The following is a 20,707-nucleotide window of genomic DNA, read 5'->3' as shown; positions in this document are numbered from 1 at the left end:
AGCAGGGTGTAGAGTTGGTAACTCAAGTCTTGTGAGGGGATGAGGGGCAGAAGAGAAGCCAGAGAGGGAAACTAAGAAGGGGCAGTCGGAGAGCCAGGAGAAAGACCAGGTTAGTATCCTGTCAACAAAACTCAGGCCGTATAAGATTCTAATTGCGAGGGACAAGTAGGACTTATGGCTCCATTTTACAGGCTGGAGAGAGCTGAGGCAGATGATGGGTTGCATAGGCCTAGTAATGGAAATAGGTCAAGAATTCCAACTTGGATTCTCCTGATTTTGCCTGAGATACAAGATGTCCAACTTCCACCATTTTACATTCTATATTAATGACCCAAACTAACTGACTCATTTAACCACAGATGGTCTTACTGACTTTCCCTTGTAATCTTTCCACTCTTTGTTCCTCCCTAAAGCCAAGACGACGTGTTTTTCTGTCCCTTGGTGAGAAGTGAGCCGAGAGCAGGGAGTGGGCATCCTCTGGCTTCCCCTGCAGTGCCTGAGTTCAAGAGTGAGCCTAGCTTTTTAGATGAGAGACTGTATTAAAGTATCTAAAGAGCATTTTTTTTGGTTGAGGGGAAAAAATAGATTTTTTGAAAAAATTAAGTGATTTCTGGAACAACTTGATTGCTAAAAGTATCCATGTAAAATACAAAAATGGAGTTGTGAACTATCACAATTAAGAAAATCTTGGTCAGCGTGATATACATCGATTGTTTTTATCCCAAGAGTGTAGCAAGAACCCATTTTCTAAGTCCTTTCTGAGTAGTTGTATCATTGGATTCCCAAGGGATATAGATGGTAGGGCCATGTCTCCCTGACCCCTAAATTAACACGTTCTCATGTTTGCAGTTATCATCTTCAGCAGTGTTCGGATATCTATGGCCAAGAATTCAACAGCACTCTAATTGCCAATGCCATTCGGGACACCAACGAGAATTATGGAGGCTTTAATATCACGGGCAGCCGAATTGTCTTTCCAAATGGCTCAATTGATCCGTGGAGTGCATTAGGAGTCATCAGTGACATCAGTAAAGACTTACCAGCTGCTTTCATCAAAGGTAATCCATTTCCTCGGGGGAGCGGAGGCAGGAGAGTCAGAAATGAGGCGTGGATGCGAGAAGGTGGGCTTGAGAGGAAGGGAGAGTGAGCTGATATTCATTCATTTAGTCAACCGTACTTATTGAGCACTTACTGTGTGCAAAGCGCTGTATTAAATGCCTGGAAAATACAATACAGCAATAGAGACAGACATTTCCTGATTTTAATGCCTTAAAGCTAATTTCAGCCTGATGCAGAAGGAAAAGGGTAGTCATTACAGGCGTTTTTGAGGAATGGGGAGGGTTGTGGAAGAATAACACTTCAAAAAGATGATCCTCTTAGTACGGTATCTGGCATGTAGTAAGCGCTTAACACATAGCATTTAAAAAGAGAGTGGTGAAGTGTGGCCTGGAGACCGTAGGCAGGAAGAGGAGTGAGGAGGTGGATACTGTTGTTGAGAAGAGATATGAGAAGGGCCAGAATCTTGTTGGTTGGATGGCAGCTGTTGGGATAGTGAGGAAGAGGCAGCAGATCTGGGGAATGATATGGAGGAAAAACTGGCAGGATTTAGCAGCTGACAAAGATGAGAGTTGGTAAGGAGCGAGGAGTCAAAGAAAAATGCCACGGTTGCAAGCTCTGGAGTCGGGGAGGACGATGATATTGTCAGAAGCGATGGGGAAGTTAGGTGGACGAGAGGACTTGAGAGGGAATATACGAGCAGTTCAGTTTTCAACAGATTGAGCTCAAGGTCCCAGCAGAATATCCATGTGAAGATGTCCTGGAGGCAAAAGGAAATGTAAAATTCCAGATGGGAAGTGAGTTCAGGGTGAAGTGTAAATGAGTAGAAAGTGAGAAGAATAGAGGACCCTGTCCTTAATCCTATCACTCACCCAAGACCTTCCTCTCCCTGTTTAGAGAAGTGCAGGCATGAAAGGCAATGGCGGAGAGGTGTTACAAATCGTGGCCACAGGGCAACCTCAAAATCCGAGGCTCTGGCAAGAAAGGGGGAGATCTAAGGAAGCAGCGACGTTACTTCTAAAGCGGTTGGGCAAAGGACTTTGTGAAATGGCTTGTTTGTCAAGCCCGAGTCCATACAGAAAGCGTCATCAGTAACTTCACTTTGAAATATGGTGGATGGCTGTAAACATACGTGCTTATGCCAGGCACCGCATTCTCTGCAAAGCGAGAAGGTTTAAAATACAGTCCACTCTGTCGGATCTATTTTAGAAATTTTTTTCAAGCTCTTATCCACAAGTCTGGAGAAGAATTTTTCTGGCTATGTGATATCCGGGGTTTTATGTCATTATTTTGGTCGAAGTACTCTTTATCCCTTCAGTTCTTCTGTTCTGTTACTACTCTTTTCCATTACAGGTACAGCCCACTGTGCAATTATGTACCCTGAACGAACCGAAGATTCAGCTGAGCTCGTAAATGCACGAGTACGTGTGTTCAGGTTGCTGCAGAAGTGGCTAAAACAATAAATCACCTAGAAATACAGTCTTGAAGAGAAGCAGAGATTATCCTTCCATCTCATTGCTTAAAGTCAAAGCCGGCTGAAAGGATGAAGCTAAGTGAGCCAGCAGAAAAGCATGGATGGACAAAATTTTATCAGTCACTATCTAAGTTGGTTTTGACTTTGAGTTTAGAAGGAATCTCATGTGGATTTTTTTTCCAAATAAAGCTCAGTGGCCAGTCCCCCTGGGCCTCAGCTGTCAATCATGCATACTAAAGGCCAGACTGGAAGCTGGCACAAGGAAGCAAAGCGATGAGCAGGAGAACAAGCCCAAACGAATTGTTTCAAAACGAACCCGGTTCGGTTCAAACAACTCTGGTGCTTATCGAAACCACTGTTCATTGGATTGAATCAAGGCCCTAAATGTTTAGCAGCAGGTGGGATCCACTCAGGATGCCTTTTATTTTGTGCTGTGCCATTTAGTTCCTCTGTTATAAGCATAATATCTCATAGAGAATGCACACTGCAGTTTACTTATATTTTTTATCCTGAATCTAAAATTCAGAAAAGTCCTAGGAATTGTTTAGATAGCATAATGATTTATTCTAGGGGCATTTTCAATCAGTGTTCTATTTATGCATCTAATAAATGCTGTTGAATTAATTACAGTGGATGGGGTTTGTTTTAATGCAGCAAAACTTGTACGTTTACATTTTTAATGCTGCATTTCAATCTTTCCCCAGTATTTCCACCAAATGTAAAATCTTTGTGCCCATTTAATTCGCAACACTTTTCCAGGGTGTAACAATTGCCAGATTTTGCGTTTTGAACAACCGGGGGAGTTTAAATCGGTCAGCGGTATTCATTGAATGCTTACAAGGGGCAGAGCACTGCGATACGATGCAGCGGGGTAAGCGGACACATTCCCTATCCAAGGTGAGCTGCGGTCTAGATGACCGTATCAGGTGCATCTTCAAAGAATTAGAATATTCTGTAATTGGAATTTGTGACATATTTAAATGATGGGTCCTGTAATAGTGATCTCACTGTGCCGTGTCCACTGAGATTTGCTACAGTAGTAATATACTTATTGAGCATCTGCTGGGTGCAGAGGATCGGGAAATGGAAGATTGTGAAGGCCTTAGGAACCGGGGACTGTGTCTAACTCTCACTGTGTACTAAGAGCTGGGACACGAGTGAAAATTAGACACGGTCTCCGGTTTCCGTGGGGCGGAGAAAAAAGACTGAGAGGGGTCTGGTGACCGACGCGTAAAGGAAGGCGAAGTGAAACACAGAAACGGCCTAAAAGATATGGAAAATTATAAACATCAAAACAAACAGAGCAAATTAGGACGTTAGAGGAGCAGAGTTTTAAGCTGCTCAAGGCTCAGACTCCATTGATCCCAGCCAGAGCCAAAGTAACTGCTCCCGCTCGGCCACCTCAGCGGCCACCGGCTTCCCGTCGGGGCCACCGCTCCGGGCTTCCCATCCCACTGGCGCAGAGCAGGCCGGGGTGACGTTTGGGGATGGCACAGAGCGGGGACGGAGGGAGTGACCGGCAATGGAACTCGTTGGATGGTAGACCAAGACCACGCACCTCCGGGGGTTTTGCCCTTTCCATCCCGGAGGAATCCCCTCTGCTCTTGCCTGTAGGAACAATTTTCTTCCCTTCCTCAGTGCTACAATGGAGCGCATTTTCAGTCGATCATTTATTGAGCATTCTGTGTGTGCAGAACACTGTACTAAGCGCTTGGGAGAGTACAGTATAACAGAAACAGTCCCTGCCCACAAGGAGCATATATTTAGTCTACAGTGACTGTAGTGGAGAGATTTGTGGGGTTTTTTTGGTTCTATCCCGTGGAGAATTGTTCATGAGGAGGGTTGTCCCATTTCCCTCAGCTAGGCAAAACGTATTACTGGCATAATACTGGAGTCATCTAGAAATAGAAAGGTATTTAATGCTGCCTTAATTTTCACCATTTGGGCTCACAGTTGTGTGAAAATAGTGAATGTTTTCAGTGCCACTCCCTCGTTTCCAGTTGCTCCACTTGTGAGAAAAATTGCGGTGTAAAATGAGGAGATGCAAGCTACTTCCACAGTATTTTTATTAGCTGTGTGTAGTTTTTCATTGTCACTGTGTACATTTATTAATTAAGGATCTATATTAGAAAAATCAATACAATTATGGAGAAAAATCATTTTCATTTATCAAGTGACAAGGGTTCATTGTGAATGCTATTGTCAGGTAATTTTTCTGCTTAATTTGACTTTGCATCTCTGAGTAGTAATATACCTAATAAAGAAGTTTGTTATGAAGAAAAGAAGTTGAAAAGCATTCCATTTGATCTTTCCTCTTCAAGGCAGGAATCTTCCTGAATTGTAATTTTGCCAGTACAATCTCTCCTCCTTAAATCAATTTTGCAAGTGGGGCAGAAGTTATTCAACTAATCTTTAAAGAAAAATTATTGCAACGAATTTAGATCGTATGCAGCGGTTAAGCCACAGAGAACTTAGACCTGCATTTATGGAATACATGTGATTTGCAGCTGAAAGCCAGTTCAGAGGAAAACACTGAGGCGACGTTTTAGTTTTTCATTTTAGCATAAAGGTGAAGCCTGACCGAACACTCTGTGCAGAGCACTGTACTAAGTGCTTGGGAGAGTACAGGATAACCCGGTGGATGTGTTCCTTGCCTATAACGAGCTTACAGTCAAGAAGCAGCGTGGCTTAGTGGAAAGAGCACGGGCTTGGGAGTCGGAGGATGTGGGTTCTAATCCCGGCTCCATCACTTGTGTGCCGGGTGACCTTGGGCAAGCCACTTAACTTCTCCGTGCCTTAGTAACCTCATCTGTAAAATGGGGATTAAGATTGTGAGCCCCAACTGGACAACCTGATTACCTTATAAGTCCCCCAGCACTTAGAACGTGCTTGGCATATAATAAGCGCTTAACAAATGCCATTATTATTATTATTAGAGGGGCATAGAGACATTACAGATATTTACATAAGTGCCGTGGGTCTGAGGGAGTGAATATAAAGGGTACGAATCCAAATGCAAGTTTGACCCAGAAGGGAGTGGGAGAAAAAGAAAGGAGTATTTAGTTGATGAAAACCTCTTGGAGGAGGTATGCTTTTAATAAGGCTCTGAAGGTAGGGAGTGATTGTCGGTTAAGAAGAGGAAGAGCTTTCCAGGCCAGAGGCAGGACGTGGGCGAGAGGTCGGCAGCAAGGTAGAAGAGAGAGAGAGACAGCGAGTAGGTTGGCCCTGGAAAAGTGAAGCGTGCGGGCTGGCTTGTAGTAGGAAATCAGCGAGGTAAAAGTAGGAGGTGGGTAAAATGAGTGCTTTAAAAGCCTCTGATAAGGACTTTCCTTTTGTTGCGGGGGTGGGTGGGCGGGAAGCCACCGGAGGACTTAGAAGAGCGGGGAAACATCGACCGAGTAGAAAATGATCCAGGCGGCAGAGTGAAATATAGACCGAAGTGGGGAGAGGTAGGAGGCAGGGACGTCAGCAAGGAAGCCGAATCGGTCATCCGAGTGGGATGGGAAAGTGCTTGGATTAACACCGTAGCTGTTTGGATGGAGAGGAATGGGTGAATTTTAACGATGTTGTGAAAGTTGGTCTTAATTTCTGTTAATAATAATGGTATTTGTTAAGCACTTACTGTGTGCCAAGCACTGGGCAAGAGAGTCACACGCAGTGTGTCTGTGATTTGCCTTTGAGTCATTTTATTCAGGCTGCGTCATTTAGGATAATGAAATGAAAACACTTCCCCAAATTCTCCTGACAGTTTGCGAAAGGACATGGAAATTTGGATCTTTGCCCCTTTCACAGGTTATTTGGGGTCATATTTGGGGAGCATATTTCTTGATTCCACTTCTGCCCTGGGTCGCTTTCCCTCCCTTCCCTGCCCGCGACCCCTGCCAGCCACTCCAGGCCTACAGATACTTGAAAACTTTTACCTCCCGTGGGTTCTTTTGACCATCTTTTTCCTAACACAAATTCTTTCCAAAGGAAGCAATCACTAAAGTAACTCTATGTCAGACAATATTTACAGGTGATTATAGTGGAATTTTACTGTGAGATTTTGATCTCCACTGCAGTAACAGCGTGGCCTAGTGAATAGAACATGGGCCTGGGAGTCAGAAGAACTTGGATTTTAATCCCAGTTCTACCACTTGTCTGCTGTGTGATCTTGGGCAAATTGCCGAATGTCTCGGTGCCTCAGTTACCTCATCTGTAAAATGGAGATTAAGACTGAGCCCCACATGGGACATGAACTGTGTCCAACTTGATTAGCTCTTATCTATCCTAGCCTTAGTCCGGTGCCTGGCACATAGGAAATACTCAACAAAGAGCAATAAAAAAGGGACAAGATCAATCGATTTTATTTATTGAGCTCTTGGTGCAGAGCACTGTACTAAGCACATGGGAGAGGACAATATAACAGAATTAGCTGGCACATTCCCTGCCCATAATGTTGGTATTAACGTTGGTATTTGTTAAGTGCTTACTATGTGCCGAGCACTGTTCTAAGCACTGGGGAAGATACAGGGTCATCAGGTTGTCCCACGTGGGGCTCGCAGTCTTAATCCCCATTTTACAGATGAGGTCACCGTGGCACAGAGAAGTGAAATGACTTGCCCAAAGTCACACAGCAGGCAAGTGGCGGAGCCGGGATTAGAACCCATGACCTCTGACTCCTCTTTCCCCTGAGCCACGCTGCTTCTCTATGAATGAGCTTACAGATGAGCTTAGAGATCTAAAGATCTGTAAGCTTACATTACATTTATTTTCATTTATTTATGTGTCTACTCTGTTCAGTTACTCGGGAAGTTACTCTGTTCAGTCATCTCACTCCAAGAAAAATATGATGAGCTGAATTCTCCCCTTGGGACGGCAGGGAACACAAAAATGTACCTTTCAGAGGTGGATGGGAGAACCTCTTTATACTTGAGTCAAGCCAAGAATCACCTCCTTGGTTGGTAGCACCCTTCTAACCAAGGCCCCCTGTGCATTTCCAAGAAACGTACATAATAATAATAATGATAGTATTTGTAAAGTGCTTACTCTGTGCCAAGCACCGTTCTAAGCACTAGGGAGGGTAACGGCAATCAGGTTGTCCCACATGGGGCTCACAGACTTAATCCCCGTTTCACAGATGAGGTAACTGAGGCACAGAGAAGTGAAGTGACCTGCCCAAAGTCACACAGCTGGCAAGTGGCGGAGCCGGGATTAGAACCCGTGATCTCTGACTCCCAAGTCCGGGCTCCGCTTCTCATGAGAGCTTAGAATGAGAAGTGGCCAGCTAACACTCCAAAGTTTTTTTTTGCTTCTGTCGCTTCAGGGATTCTGTTCTTCTTCGGACACCCTTTTAGCCGTTCCCCACAAAAGGTTTTTACCTCAGTTATAATAATAATGTTGGTATTTGTTAAGCGCTGACTCTGTGCAGAGCACTGTTCTAAGCGCTGGGGGAGATACAGGGTCATCAGGTTGTCCCACACGAGGCTCACAGTCTTAATCCCCATTTTACAGATGATGGAACTGAGGCCCAGAGGAGTGAAGTGACTTGCCCACAGTCACACAGCTGCCAAGGGGCAAAGCGGGGATTGGAACCCATGACCTCTGACGCCCGAGCCCGAGCTCTTTCCACTGAGCCACGTTTCTTGTGATGTGCCCAGCCAGCAGCATCAGGGTCACTAAATCTAATCACCATTAAAATGCTTCAGGTTCTTCCAACAGTACTATAATTTAAACTTGTCTTGCTTAGCAAGATGGAGGATGAAGTGTTAATTCGATTTTTAATATGAAAGAAATCCTTTCCAGAAGCAGCATTTCTAGTAGCTGTAAAAGGTAGTTCCTGGGCTACGTGACAAGAACGTCTGCCCTCGGCCCTTTACCACAGATATGCTCGGGGCCTTCTACGAGCCGGGGCCGCGACTCCACAGAAAAATCCTGCATAATTCCAGGATGGAAAAACTAGGGATTCTTCCAGCCCGATCTAGCTGAACTAAGGTGTACTGGCCCAGTCTATGCCGCTCCTAGAAACCTACGGGCCCCAAAGTCTCAACTGCGCAGCAAACGCTTACTAAACGGCCATTTTAAACGCAGCCCAAGTACCTCCTTCTCCACTGCCCTCCTTGTTCGAGCTCCTCCCGTATCCCCCCCTTACTCCTCCCTGCTACAAATCCACCAGACTTCAGCCCTCCCCGTCTCCAAATCCCTCCTATAATCCTGCCTCCTTTCGGAAGCTCCCTCCGATTAATTCGCATCGCCCAATCCTCATCAACTCGACATTGCCCTTAGAATTCACGTATTTCATCCCCATCCTCAGCCGTCTGTTCGTATCGTTATAGGAAATATTTTAAATTATTCGGCTATACATTTACTCCCTGATACATCTGCCGTATTTCCTACTCGTTCTTCCTGCTCTTGCCGCAGTCTTTGTAAATACTGGATTGTGCGGATACTGTATTTTAGTCCATTAAATTCTAGAAGCAGCGTGGCTCAGTGGAAAGAGCACGGTCTGTGTAGTCCGAGGTCATGAGTTCGAATCCCGGCTCCGCCACTTGTCAGCTGTGTGACCGTGGGCCACTCACTTAACTTCTCTGGGCCTCAGTGACCTCATCTGGAAAATGGGGATTAAGACCGTGAGCCCCGCGTGGGGCAACCCGATTCCCCTGCATCAACCCCAGCGCTTAGAACAGTGCTCTGCACATAGTAAGCGCTTAGCAAATGCCAACATTATTATTCTAAGCTCCTGAAGGACAATTGTAGTCTCCCAGACTTTTAATACAGTGCTGTGCATCAAGCGACATGAAAAATATTAGTCATGAATAGGAATCCCGATTTCATATCTTTGCAATAATATGATTTGGTGGTGGAGTAGAATGTGGCTCTGCTAGTCAGGTCACCGTAGATGAGACTACCTTGGATTTGAGATGAAGGGTGAGGGGTGATGTAGAAATCTCTTGCAAAAGAAAGTACTTTTAGAAGAAATTCAAAAAGGGAATTTTTCAAATGTGACTAACACCCCTACAGATTCTCTTAAGCTAACACGAAAGGCAATGGGAAGTTATTTACCGTCACTGGCCGAATAGAGGTGTGGGTTGAACGAGCTCTGTTTTTTAGGAAGGGAATATCCATCTCCGCGGAGTTCAAAAGCTCTTGAACAGCGTGGATCGCTATCACTTCCCTGGCCTACAGGCTTGACTTTTAGACCAGTATTCTTCCTCAAATCTTCATCGCGATTCAAAAATACCTTTAGGTCTTTTTCTTTTACTACTATAAAATAATCGTGGTATTTAAGTGTTCATAATGTGCCAAACAGGGCGCTAAACACTGGGGTAGATGCAGGATAATCAGATCAGACAAACTTCCTGCCCTATTAATTTCACAGTGCCCAGAAAGTCCACAGGGTTTATTTAGGATAAGATAAGGGGTGTGAAGTATGATTGATTAGAGAAGCAGCGTGGCTCAGTGGAAAGAGCAGAGGCTTGGGAGTCAGAGGTCGTGGGATCGAATCCCGGCTCTGCCACTTAGCATCTGTGTGACTGTGGGCAAGTCACTTCACTTCTCTGGGCCTCGGTTCCCTCATCTGTAAAATGGGGATTAAGACTGTGAGCCTCACATGGGACAACCTGATTACTCTGTATCCACCCCAGTACTTAGAACAGTGTTCTGCACATAGTAAGCGCTTAACAAATACCGACATTATTATTATTATTATTATTCAGAGAGTTAGGAAGGATCAGTTGAGCAGTGACACTTAATTGCTTTTGTCTTTCTATATGCCCTTTTTGAATAACTGCCAAGTCGAGCCATTCTCTTTTCCTTCATTCATTCATTCAATAGTAGTTATTGAGCGCTTACTATGTGCAGAGCACTGTACTAAGCGCTTGGAATGTACAAGTCGGCAACAGATAGAGACGGTCCCTGCCGTTTGACGAGCTTACGGTCTAATCGGGGGAGACGGGCAGACGAGAACGATGGCAATAAATAGAGTCGAGGGGAAGAACATCTCGTAAAAACAATGGCAACTAAATAGAATCGGGGTGATGTACATCTCATTAAACAAAATAAAATAAATAGGGTGATAAAGATATATACAGTCTCTTCAGAATATCCCCTTCCTAGTTCCTTATTCCGGCATCCAGGAACAGCATGGCCTAGTGGAAAGAGGATGGGCCTGGGAGCCACAGGAAGAGGCTTCTAATCCTGGCTCTGCCAGACGCCTGCTGTGTGACTTTGGGCAAGTCATTTAACTTATCTGTACCTCAGTTTCCTCATCTGTAAAACGAGCATTTAATTAGCCTAGTCTCCCACCTACTTAGCCTGCAATCCATGTGGGATAGGGACTGCGTCTGACCCTATTAACTCGCATCTATCTAGAGAAGCAGCGTGGCTCAGTGGAAAGAGCCCGGGCTTGGGAGTCAGAGGTCATGAGTTCGAATCCCGGCTCTGCCACATGTCAGCTGTGTGACTGTGGGCAAGTCACTTCACTTCTCTGGGCCTCAGTTACCTCATCTGTAAAATGGGGATTAACTGTGAGCCTCACGGGGGACAACCTGATTACCCTGTATCTACCCCAGCGCTTAGAACAGTGCTCGGCACATAGTAAGCGCTTAACAGATACCAGCATTATCATTATCTCAGTGCTTAGAACGGGACTTGCCACGTAGTAAGCACTTAATAATGTTCGTACTTGTTAAGCGCTTACTATATGCAGAGCACTGTTCTAACCGCTGGGGTAGATATAGGATAATCAGGTTGTCCCACGTGAGGCTCGCAGTTAATCCCCATTTTACAGATAAGGTAACTGAGGCACAGAGAACTGAAGTGACTTGCCCACGGTCACACAGCTGACAAGTGGCAGAGCCGGGACTGGAACCCATGACCTCTGACTCCCAAGCCCGGGCTCTTGCCAGTGAGCCACGCTGCTTCTCTAGTAATAATAATAAAAATAATAATAATAATAGTCTAGAGACTGGTCTCTTGCTAGCCTTTACTCACCGATCTCCTTGTCTTCAGTTCAAGTCCTTCCGTGCAATCTGTTCGACTGTGAGCCCCATGTGGGACAAGGACTTTGTCCAACCTGATTATGTTGTGTCTACCCCAGCACTTTTTACAGTGCTTACATTGCTTAATATTATTTTCATCACTAGAGAAACAGCGTGGCTCATTGGAAAGAGCCCGGGCTTGGGAGTCAGAGGTCATGGGTTCGAATCCCGGCTCTGCCACTTGGCCGCTGTGGGTCTGTGGGCAAGCCACTTCACTTGGGTGCCTCAGTTCCCTCATCTGTAAAAATGGGGATTAAGAATGTGAGCCTCCCGTGGGACAACCTGATTACCCTGTGTCTACCCCAGCGCACATAGTAAGCACTTAAATGCCAACAATATATACTATTATTATTACTTCTGAAGTCATTCCATCCCAGTGCTTAGCACAGTGCCTGGCACACGGTGAGCACTTAACAGTTACCACGGTCATTGTACTGGCCCCTACTCCATTCTGGATCGGGCCCATATCCCAGAGAGGTTCTGGTCTCAACTCCGGGAGGCTTAACAGAAGCAGCGGGGCTCAGTGGAAAGAGCCCGGGCTTGGGAGTCAGAGGTCATGAGTTCGAATTCCGGCTCTGCCACTCGTCAGCTGGGTGACTGGGGGCAGGTCACTTCACTTCTCCGTGCCTCCGTTACCTCATCTGTCAAATGGGGATTAACTGTGAGCCTCATGTGGGACAACCTGATGACCCTGTGTCTACCCCAGCGCTTAGAATAGTGCTCGGCACATAGCGCTCAACAAATACCGACAAAATTATTATTATTATTAATGTCCCCTAGACCCAAGTGGAGCCTGGATCTATCTGCTCGTCTCCTTTTTACAGGTTTGACAGCTCTGCCTCTAACTCTGTATTTACTCTTCTGCCTCTCCATTCTCCTTCCCGCGTTTCTTCCTGATGGGCCTGCGTTGCTCTTTGTTTTCACCCCTCAGTTTCTCCAAGTCATCATGGATCTCATCAGTTTATTTGTGCTATTGTCCGTTAGTGAATTCATTATTCGTGAGAAGCAGCATGACGTAGTGGAAAGAGCACGAGCCTGGGAGTTAGAGGACCCTCGTTCTTATGCCGGCTCTGCCGCCTACCTGTTGTGTGACCTTGAACAAGTCACTTAACTTCTCTGCGCCTCGATTTCCTCATCGGCAAAATGGGGATTTAATACCTGTTCTCTTAGACGGTCCCATGTGAGACCTGATTCTTTTGTGTCTACTCCAGTACTAAGAACAGTACTTGGCACATAGTCTAGGCTTAACAAATATCATAATTTTTATTATTTTCCATTTGCAGAATTCCTAAACTTTCCTGACCAAAGGTACCGGTTCCTGTTGTTGCTTTTAATTTTCAAGAACACGTTTTAGAAGACCTCGTTTCTCCTTCAAAATCACTGGTTGGGAAGGAGGTTAGTGTGTAGAAATCCATTTAAACTGCCTTGACACTTTTAATCGTTATATTGAGACACCTGGGATTGAGGTTTACAGATGTTTCTACCCCATATACCCGCGGTTCAGCAATCGGCACAATTCTCAAGTTTTGCAATGGAGCTAGATGTTGCTTTACTTTGAGATGCCTGAGTAGCAATCCTTGGCAACATTTTTAAAAGGGGGGTCTTGTGAATATTGATGCTGCAGAGAAGCAGCGTAGCTCAGTGGAAAGAGCCCGGGCTTCGGAGTCAGAGGTCATGGGTTCGAATGCCGGCTCTGCCACTTGGCAGCCGTGTGACTGTGGGCGAATCACTTCACTTCTCTGTGCCTCAGTTCCCTCATCTGTAAATGGGGATTCACTGTGAGCCTCACGTGGGTCAACCTGATGACCCTGTATCTATCCCAGCGCTTAGAACAGTGCTCTGCACATAGTAAGCGCTTAACAAATACCAACATTATTATTATTATTTTAGCCTGTCATTGAGATTCTTTAAAATTAAAGGTCGGATAAGATCAGGAAGGAACTTAAATTTTCTGCCCTGGTCAAGGTCTGTAAAAGAGCTCCTTCCCTAATGTGTTTTAATTATATTTACTTACTAATGAGTTCTAGGGCCCCTATTTCCTTCCGGATTAGGAAACCTTGAGATAACTGCTGCCTAAGAAGCAGTGTGGCCTAATGGATAGAACAAGGGCCTGGGAGCCCAAGGATCTGGGTTCTAATCCCACCTCAGCTACGTGCCTGCTCTGTGACATTGGGCAAGTCATTCAACTTCTCTGTGCCTCAGTTACCTCATCTGAAAAATGGGGATCCAATACCTGCTCTTCCTACTTAGATTTTTGAGCCCTTTGTGGGACAAGAAACTGTATTTAACCTGATTACCTTGTCTCTACCCTAGCACTTAAAACAGTGCTCGGCACATAGTAAGCGCTTAACAAATACCACTACTATTATTATTACTGTGAGCCCATTGTTGGGGCAGGGGCAGGGATTGTCTCTGTTGCCGAATTGTACATTCCAGGCGCTTAGTACAGTGCTCTGCACATAGTAAGCGCTCAGTAAATGCGATTGAATGAATATTATTATTACTTGTTCTCCTTCCTACTTAGATTGTGAGCCCTTTGTGGGACAGGGAATGTGTCTGACTTGATTATCCCGTATCTTCCTTAGCATTTAGAACAGTGCTTGACTCATTCATTCATTCGGTAGTATTTATTGAGCGCTTCCTATGTGCAGAGCACTGTACTAAGCGCTTGGAATGTACAAATTGGCAACAGATACGGTCCCTGCCCATTGATGGGCTTACAGTCTAATCATGGTAAGTGCTTAACAAATGCCACAGTTATTATTGCTATTATTTTTTGTTGTTAATCTCTATAATCATCTTAAGCTTTACTAGAATTTCTCTATTTTATTCTTATCCTGCTTCGACTCCAGTATATTCTTTTTCCCCGGCCCCTTTCTCTAATCCTCATAATTTGGCAGCCTCTGTCAGACCTCCATAGGGATGATTAATCCATTTAAGCATGATTTTCGGTATATTCCTTTGGGAGGCATAAATGAAGTATGACAGCTAAGGTTTCTTAGCCTGTCGCGGGACTGGAGATGCAGAATCACTACAGGGAGGTAGAGAAGGAGTGTGGCGTAATGGATAGCGCGTGGGCCTGGGCGTCAGAAGGTCATGGATTCTAATCCTACCTCAGCTATGTGCCCGCTGTGTGACGTTGGGCAAGTCATTCAACTTCCTTGTGCCTCAGTTACCTCCTCTGTAAAATGGAGATTGAGACTGTGAGCCCCACCTGGGAGAGGGACTGTGTCCAACTCGATTTGCTTGTATTTATCCCAGTGCCTAGTACAGTGCCTGACACATAGTAAGTGCTTAATTATTATTATTATTGAGTGTGTTGTCAGAGTTTTAACACTGGGACCTTTATTGCAGACTGCGTCCCATCTGTTGAGCAACGGCTATCGGTTTCCAGTCTCCTAAATCAGTTCTCCTGGCTACGCGGCGATTTTTACCTTTTGTGAGTTGTTCCTCCCTAAGCTCTGTTTTCCCTGTGGTGCAACTGAAACTAGAAAATGTCAGGCGGAGCTGGGGCTGAAAAATCAGATTAGTTCTTCTTTACCAACTCAGGAAGCTGGGACACCGTGCGTCCTTCGGACAAGTCCAGCCTAGAACAGATCAGGGTTCCCTCGTAATAATAATAATAATAATGTTGGTATTTAAGTGCTTACTATATGCAGAGCACCGTTCTAAGCGCTGGGATAGATACAGGGCAATCAGACTGTCCCACATGAGGCTCACAGTCTTCATCCCCATTTTACAGATGAGGTCACTGAGGCACAGAGAAGTTAAGTGACCTACCCACAGCCACACAGCTGACAAGTGGCAGAGCCGGAATCTGTCTCAGCTCTCCTTTGGAGGGATTTTCACTTCAGAGGAAGAGGCACTCTAAGGCTCCAGCGTTCCTTTTCTATTCTCGGCTTCTGGTCGAGGCAGGAAAATCATCATGACGATATGACAGCGGATCTCACCCATAGGAACCAGGCTAGCTTGCCAAGTCTTTCGCTCCTAGTTTTGATGGAAGTACTAACAGGACAGAAGAGCAAAGTACATCTCGGAAGATTTCATTTTAAATGTCATTTCTACGTTGACATTTAGAGACTTTAGTCATTCCTGCTTCTTATTGATTTCTGTCTGTATGCTTGGTACTCTGGGAAGTCTAGGGACAGATTTGGAGGTACTTGCCAGTGGAAATAAGACGGTTTCTGAGGAGTAAAATAATATCACTGATATTCACTGTAAACAATGGCCTGATTTAAATTTTTAATTGCATCTTCTGTTAGAATAGCAGGGCACTGAGACATGGTACTACTGACATAGTCCTGTTTTTCTCTGATTTCATCGTAAAAGCTTTGCTTATAAGTACTTTGTTATCCCTATTTCAGGAACTTTAGATAATCCATCACTGGTATTTACTGAGTTCTTACTCTGTGCCCGGCACCGTATTAAGAGCTCGGGAGTCAATTTCCCACTCTTGTTCTCCTCCTCTCCCACTCATTTCGAATGTGATCCCACGTCGGACAGGGATCGACTCGGGTTCGATTGTCTCGTAACTACCAGAGTGTAGCATAGTGTTAAGAAAATGATAAAATGTCACTATGTAACAGGCACCGTAAAGAGTCCTGGGGTAGATACAAACTAATCAGGTTGTTCACAGTCCATGTCCCACATGGGGTTCAGAGTCTTAATCTCCATTTTACAGATGAGGTAACTGAGGCACAGAGAAGTGAAGTGACATATCCACGGTCACACAGCAGACAAGTGGCAGAGCTGGGATTAGAGCCCATGTCCTTCTGATTTCTAGGCCCATGCTCTATATATTAGGCCCTGCTGCTTCCCGATTGTTATTGTTAATAATTGTTATTATTATTATTCTTTTGTGCTACTAAGATGCACATGTGCTTTTTTCTTGGCTCTATTACTTGCATACTTTGAAATTTCTTTCCGTCCCCTCGTCACTGAGGAAAAAACCAAGTTCAACATTATTGAACATAACAAATCAGAGTAGCTTTTTAATGTTTTCTTAACTAAATATTCTGGGTTTAAAATAATTAACAAAGCCTTTTAAAAATTCCTCAGGTGTATTAAAACAAGAAAACAGTGGAGATGTCAATTTTGAGCTACTGGCCAGAAACCTCAAATTACATTTTCTGGACCCATTAAGCAGTAGGCAGCAACTAACTGAAACCAAGAATGAAAAGTTTATAGGAAACAGCAGTCAAGTTATTTTGTCATGAAATATTTTCCTGTGTTTTCCTTCCTGGATTTGACTTAAATTTTTCTCCCCTTTGCTATAATAGGGGTAGTGAACATATTTGCTAGAAAGAGGTAAATGATGTACCTCTGTGAGAATTAATTTAATCAGAATCTGTTTGGATCCAGGTTTTATTGTTGAGAATGGTTATTTATTCTTTACTACCCCTGAAGAAACGGCAGTAAAAAGCCTTACTTTAGAAATATCCTTGTTATAAATTGAATCCAGCAGATAGAAAGGAATAGATGAGAGCGATAAAAGTGCAGTTGATAGATCTGAATTAGAAATCATTGCAAATAATAAAACCAGATAGGATCAAAATGTGTTTTATGGTCCCATAAACAAATTTATTGGGAATAAGTCTAATGGGATTTAATTTAGAACAAATGTAAAATACCCAGCATCAGTTATAGAACTTCAAGCACAAAAACAAAAACCCAAAGCTCTGTGGAGACAGGAGAGGGGTTGGGGGAGGGAGGGCTGTAATAAGACGTGAGGTTTCTTGGGCAACTTTTCCATTTAAGCACAAACATTTACAAAGCTGAACTTCTAATAGGTAAATGTACGTTCACATGAATTAGATTTTTATCAGGCCCTGTTCTCTCTCCCTCCCTCCTTCCAGGCTCGTATCTCCTCCTGCCTTCAGGACATCTCTACCTGGATGTCCTCCTGCCAACTAAAACTCAACATGTCCGAGACTGAGCTCCTTTTCTTCCCCCACAAACCCCGTCCCCTCCCTGACTTTCCCGTCACTGTGGACGGCACTACCATCCTTCCCGTCTCGTAGGCCCGCAACCTTGGTGTCGTCCTTGACTCCGCTCTCTTCTTCACCCCACACATCCAATCCGTCATCAAAACCTGCCGGTCTCACATTCACGCCATCACCAAGATCGGCCCTTCCCTCTCCATCCAAACCGCTACCATTTTATTACCATCACTCATCCTATCCCGACTGGTTTACTGCATCAGCCTCCTTTCTGACCTTCCAACCTCCTGCCTCTCCCTACTCCAGTCCATACTTCCCTCCGCTGCCTGGATTATCTTCCTATGGAAACGCTCTCGGCGGGTCGCCCCCCTCCTCAAAAATCTCCAGTGGTTGTATCAAGCAAAAACTCCTCACTCTTGGCTTCAAAGCTCTCCATCCCCTTGCCCCCTCCTACTTCACCTCTCTCCTCCTACAGCCCAGCCCACACACTCTGCTCCTCTGGTGTTAACCTTCTCACTGTGCCTCATTCTCTCTTGCCCGCTGTTGACCCCCGCCCACGTCCCACCTCTGGTCTGGAATGCCCTCCCTCCTCAAATCCGCAAATCAAACTTCCCCCCTTTAAAGCCCTACTGAAGGCTCACCTCCTCCAGGAGGCCTTCCCAGACTAAGCCTCTTTTTCCTCAGCTTTCCTTCCCCTCTCCTCCCAATCGCCCCGACTTGCCCCCTTTGTTCTATCCCCTCCACCCCACAACACTTGCGTATATATGTACATATCTATAATTCTATTTATATTAATGCCTGTTTACTTGTTCTGATGTGTATATATAATTCTATTTACACTGATGCTATTGATGCCTGTTTGCTTGTTCTGATGTGTATATATCTATAATTCTATTTATACTGATGCTATTGATGCCTGTTTACTTCTTTTGATGTCTCTCTCCCCCCTTTTAGACTGTGAGCCCCTTGTGGGCAGGGATTGTCTTTCTTCATTGCTGAATTGTAATAATAATGATAATAATGGTATTTGTTAAGTGCTTACTATGTGCCAAGCACTGTTTTAAGCACTGGGGTAGATACAAGGTAATCAGTTTGTCCCACGGTCTTAATCCCCATTTTACAGATGAGGTAACAGGCACAGAGAAGTGAAGTAATTTGTCCAAAGTCACACAGCTGACAAGTGGCAGAGGCAGGATTAGAACCCGAGACCTCTGACTCTTAAGCCCGTGCTCTTTCCACTAGGCCACACTGTACTCTCCAAGCACTTAGTACAGTGCTGCGCACACAGTAAGCACTCAATAATGCAATTGAATGAATGACTGAAATTTAGCATGCTGATGACTTCATGTACAAATTTAAAAGCTTTTATTGAGGTTGTTAACTTTTTATCCGACCATATTAGAAACAATCACCATGATGTAAACCTCATCCCTGCATGCTCATGGAGGACTCGGTCCCCATTTATTAGGGCTGATGTGTGTTCTAACAAGGACAGTTCTGAACGGCTACCTCAGGCATTTGCGTTTGCGGAGACTGTGAAAAAGCCTTTCTTTAATCCTACAACCGTTGCAAGAAAAGGATTAAATATCAAAACTGAAACCAAGCTTTGACTATTACCGCTGGGGCCCCTTGGCAGACACTAAAATGAACCAGAGTGGATTAAAGCTGGAACTGTGATACCAATTTCTAAGCCATTTCAGAGACTTAGTCCTTTTTGCCGTGGGATGGCGACTTATTTCCAAATCCTGGGGGAACTAGGGTTGTCAAAACCAATGTATTCCTTGTAATTTTTACAGATTACTGTATTACAATGACGATGAGGCGTTCGGGGGGCAGCGTTTATTCTTAAAAAACAAGGCCTCGCTTTCAGATCTTTTTCCAAACGATTGCGCGCAAAATCCCTCTCCAGCGCAGCCCAGAAGTTGGGGTCAAGAGAAGGCAGCACAGTAAGATCTTCAAGCGCTCGAGTAAGAGCACTGACTGTTGTTTGGATCATCGAGAACAAGTGAGTGTTTTTAACATTTAGTAAAAATAGCGTTTATTATAGCTGTATGCAAAGAGCTGGTGAGAGTTCAGAAATAAAATGTCATCCTTGCTCTCAAGGACCTAAGAGTCTAATGCGATGAGCAAGCCGGTGTAAATTGACAAATACCATTAACATGTCTGTTGAGAACAGGGGGAATGGTGAAGAAGGGTGTGTGACGTGCCGAGACAGGAGAAGCAGCGTGGCCCAGTGGAAGGACTGGGAGTCGGAGGATCTGGGTTCTAATCCCGGCTCCACCACTTCCTTGCTGTATGACCCTGGGGAAGTCACTTGACTTCTCTGTGCCTCAATTCCCTCATCAGCAAAATGCGGATTCAATACCATCCCAACCTTGGCCTCTGCCCTAAGCTATGAGCCCCACGTGGAACCTGATTATCTTGTATCTACCCCAGAGCTTAGTTTCAGTGCTTGGCACACAAAGAGTACTTAAATACCACTGTGAGTATTATTAATAATAATATGACATAAGCTAATATATTCAGTATATTATTATTATTATTATATTGTTCCATTTTGAAGCTTCAGATTTTTAGGACTTGCCTTTAATTCAGTGCCATTTCAGTTTCAGAGAAATACAGTAGGAGCTTTATTCGATCCTGATAGAAATGGGCTAACTCGTATCACCACATGTAAGTTGAAAACTGGAAGTAACGTAGAACGAAACCCCAGTCAGTCAATCATATTCCTCAATCGTATTTTTTAAGCACGTACTGTGTGCAGAGCACTCTACTACTATTAATAATGTTGGCATTTGTTAAGCGCTTACTATGTGCAGAGCACCGTTCTAAGCACTGGGGTAGATACAGGGTCATCAGGTTGTCCCACGTGAGGCTCACATCTTAATCCCATTTTACAGATGAGGTAACTGAGACATAGAGATGTTAAGTGACTTGCTCACAAACAGCTGACAAGTGGCAGAGCCGGGATTCGAACCCTTGACCTCTGACTCCCAAGCCCGGGCTCTTTCCACTGAGCCACGCTGCTTCTCTCCACTTGGAAAGTACAATTCGGCAACAGATAGAGACAATCCCTACCCAACAACGGGCTCACAGTCCAGAAGGGGGGAACGATATAACAGTTTAAGAGTTGGTAGACACGTTCACTGTCGATAATGAGTTTACAGCCTAGAGGAGACAGACATTGATAGAAATAAAAATATAAATAAAAATAAATTACG

General features: G+C 44.6%; 1 protein-coding gene across 1 annotated transcript in view; it reads left to right on the top strand.

Moving 5' to 3' along the window:
• PRSS16 (serine protease 16) overlaps positions 1-4,812 on the top strand; it is a 43,419-nt gene extending 38,607 nt beyond the window's left edge. The window contains exons 8-9 of the mRNA XM_029069373.2: positions 850-1,058; positions 2,410-4,812. Coding sequence (XP_028925206.1) covers positions 850-1,058; positions 2,410-2,519 — 319 coding nt within the window. The 3' untranslated portion in view covers positions 2,520-4,812. The remainder of the gene's footprint in view (positions 1-849; positions 1,059-2,409) is intronic.
• Positions 4,813-20,707: the final 15,895 nt, after the last annotated feature.

Source organism: Ornithorhynchus anatinus, chromosome 7 (genome assembly GCF_004115215.2).
Source record: "Ornithorhynchus anatinus isolate Pmale09 chromosome 7, mOrnAna1.pri.v4, whole genome shotgun sequence".
NCBI classification, from domain to species: domain Eukaryota; kingdom Metazoa; phylum Chordata; class Mammalia; order Monotremata; family Ornithorhynchidae; genus Ornithorhynchus; species Ornithorhynchus anatinus.
Note: the sequence above shows the minus strand (reverse complement) of the source record. Positions and strands in the feature narration are given on the sequence as shown.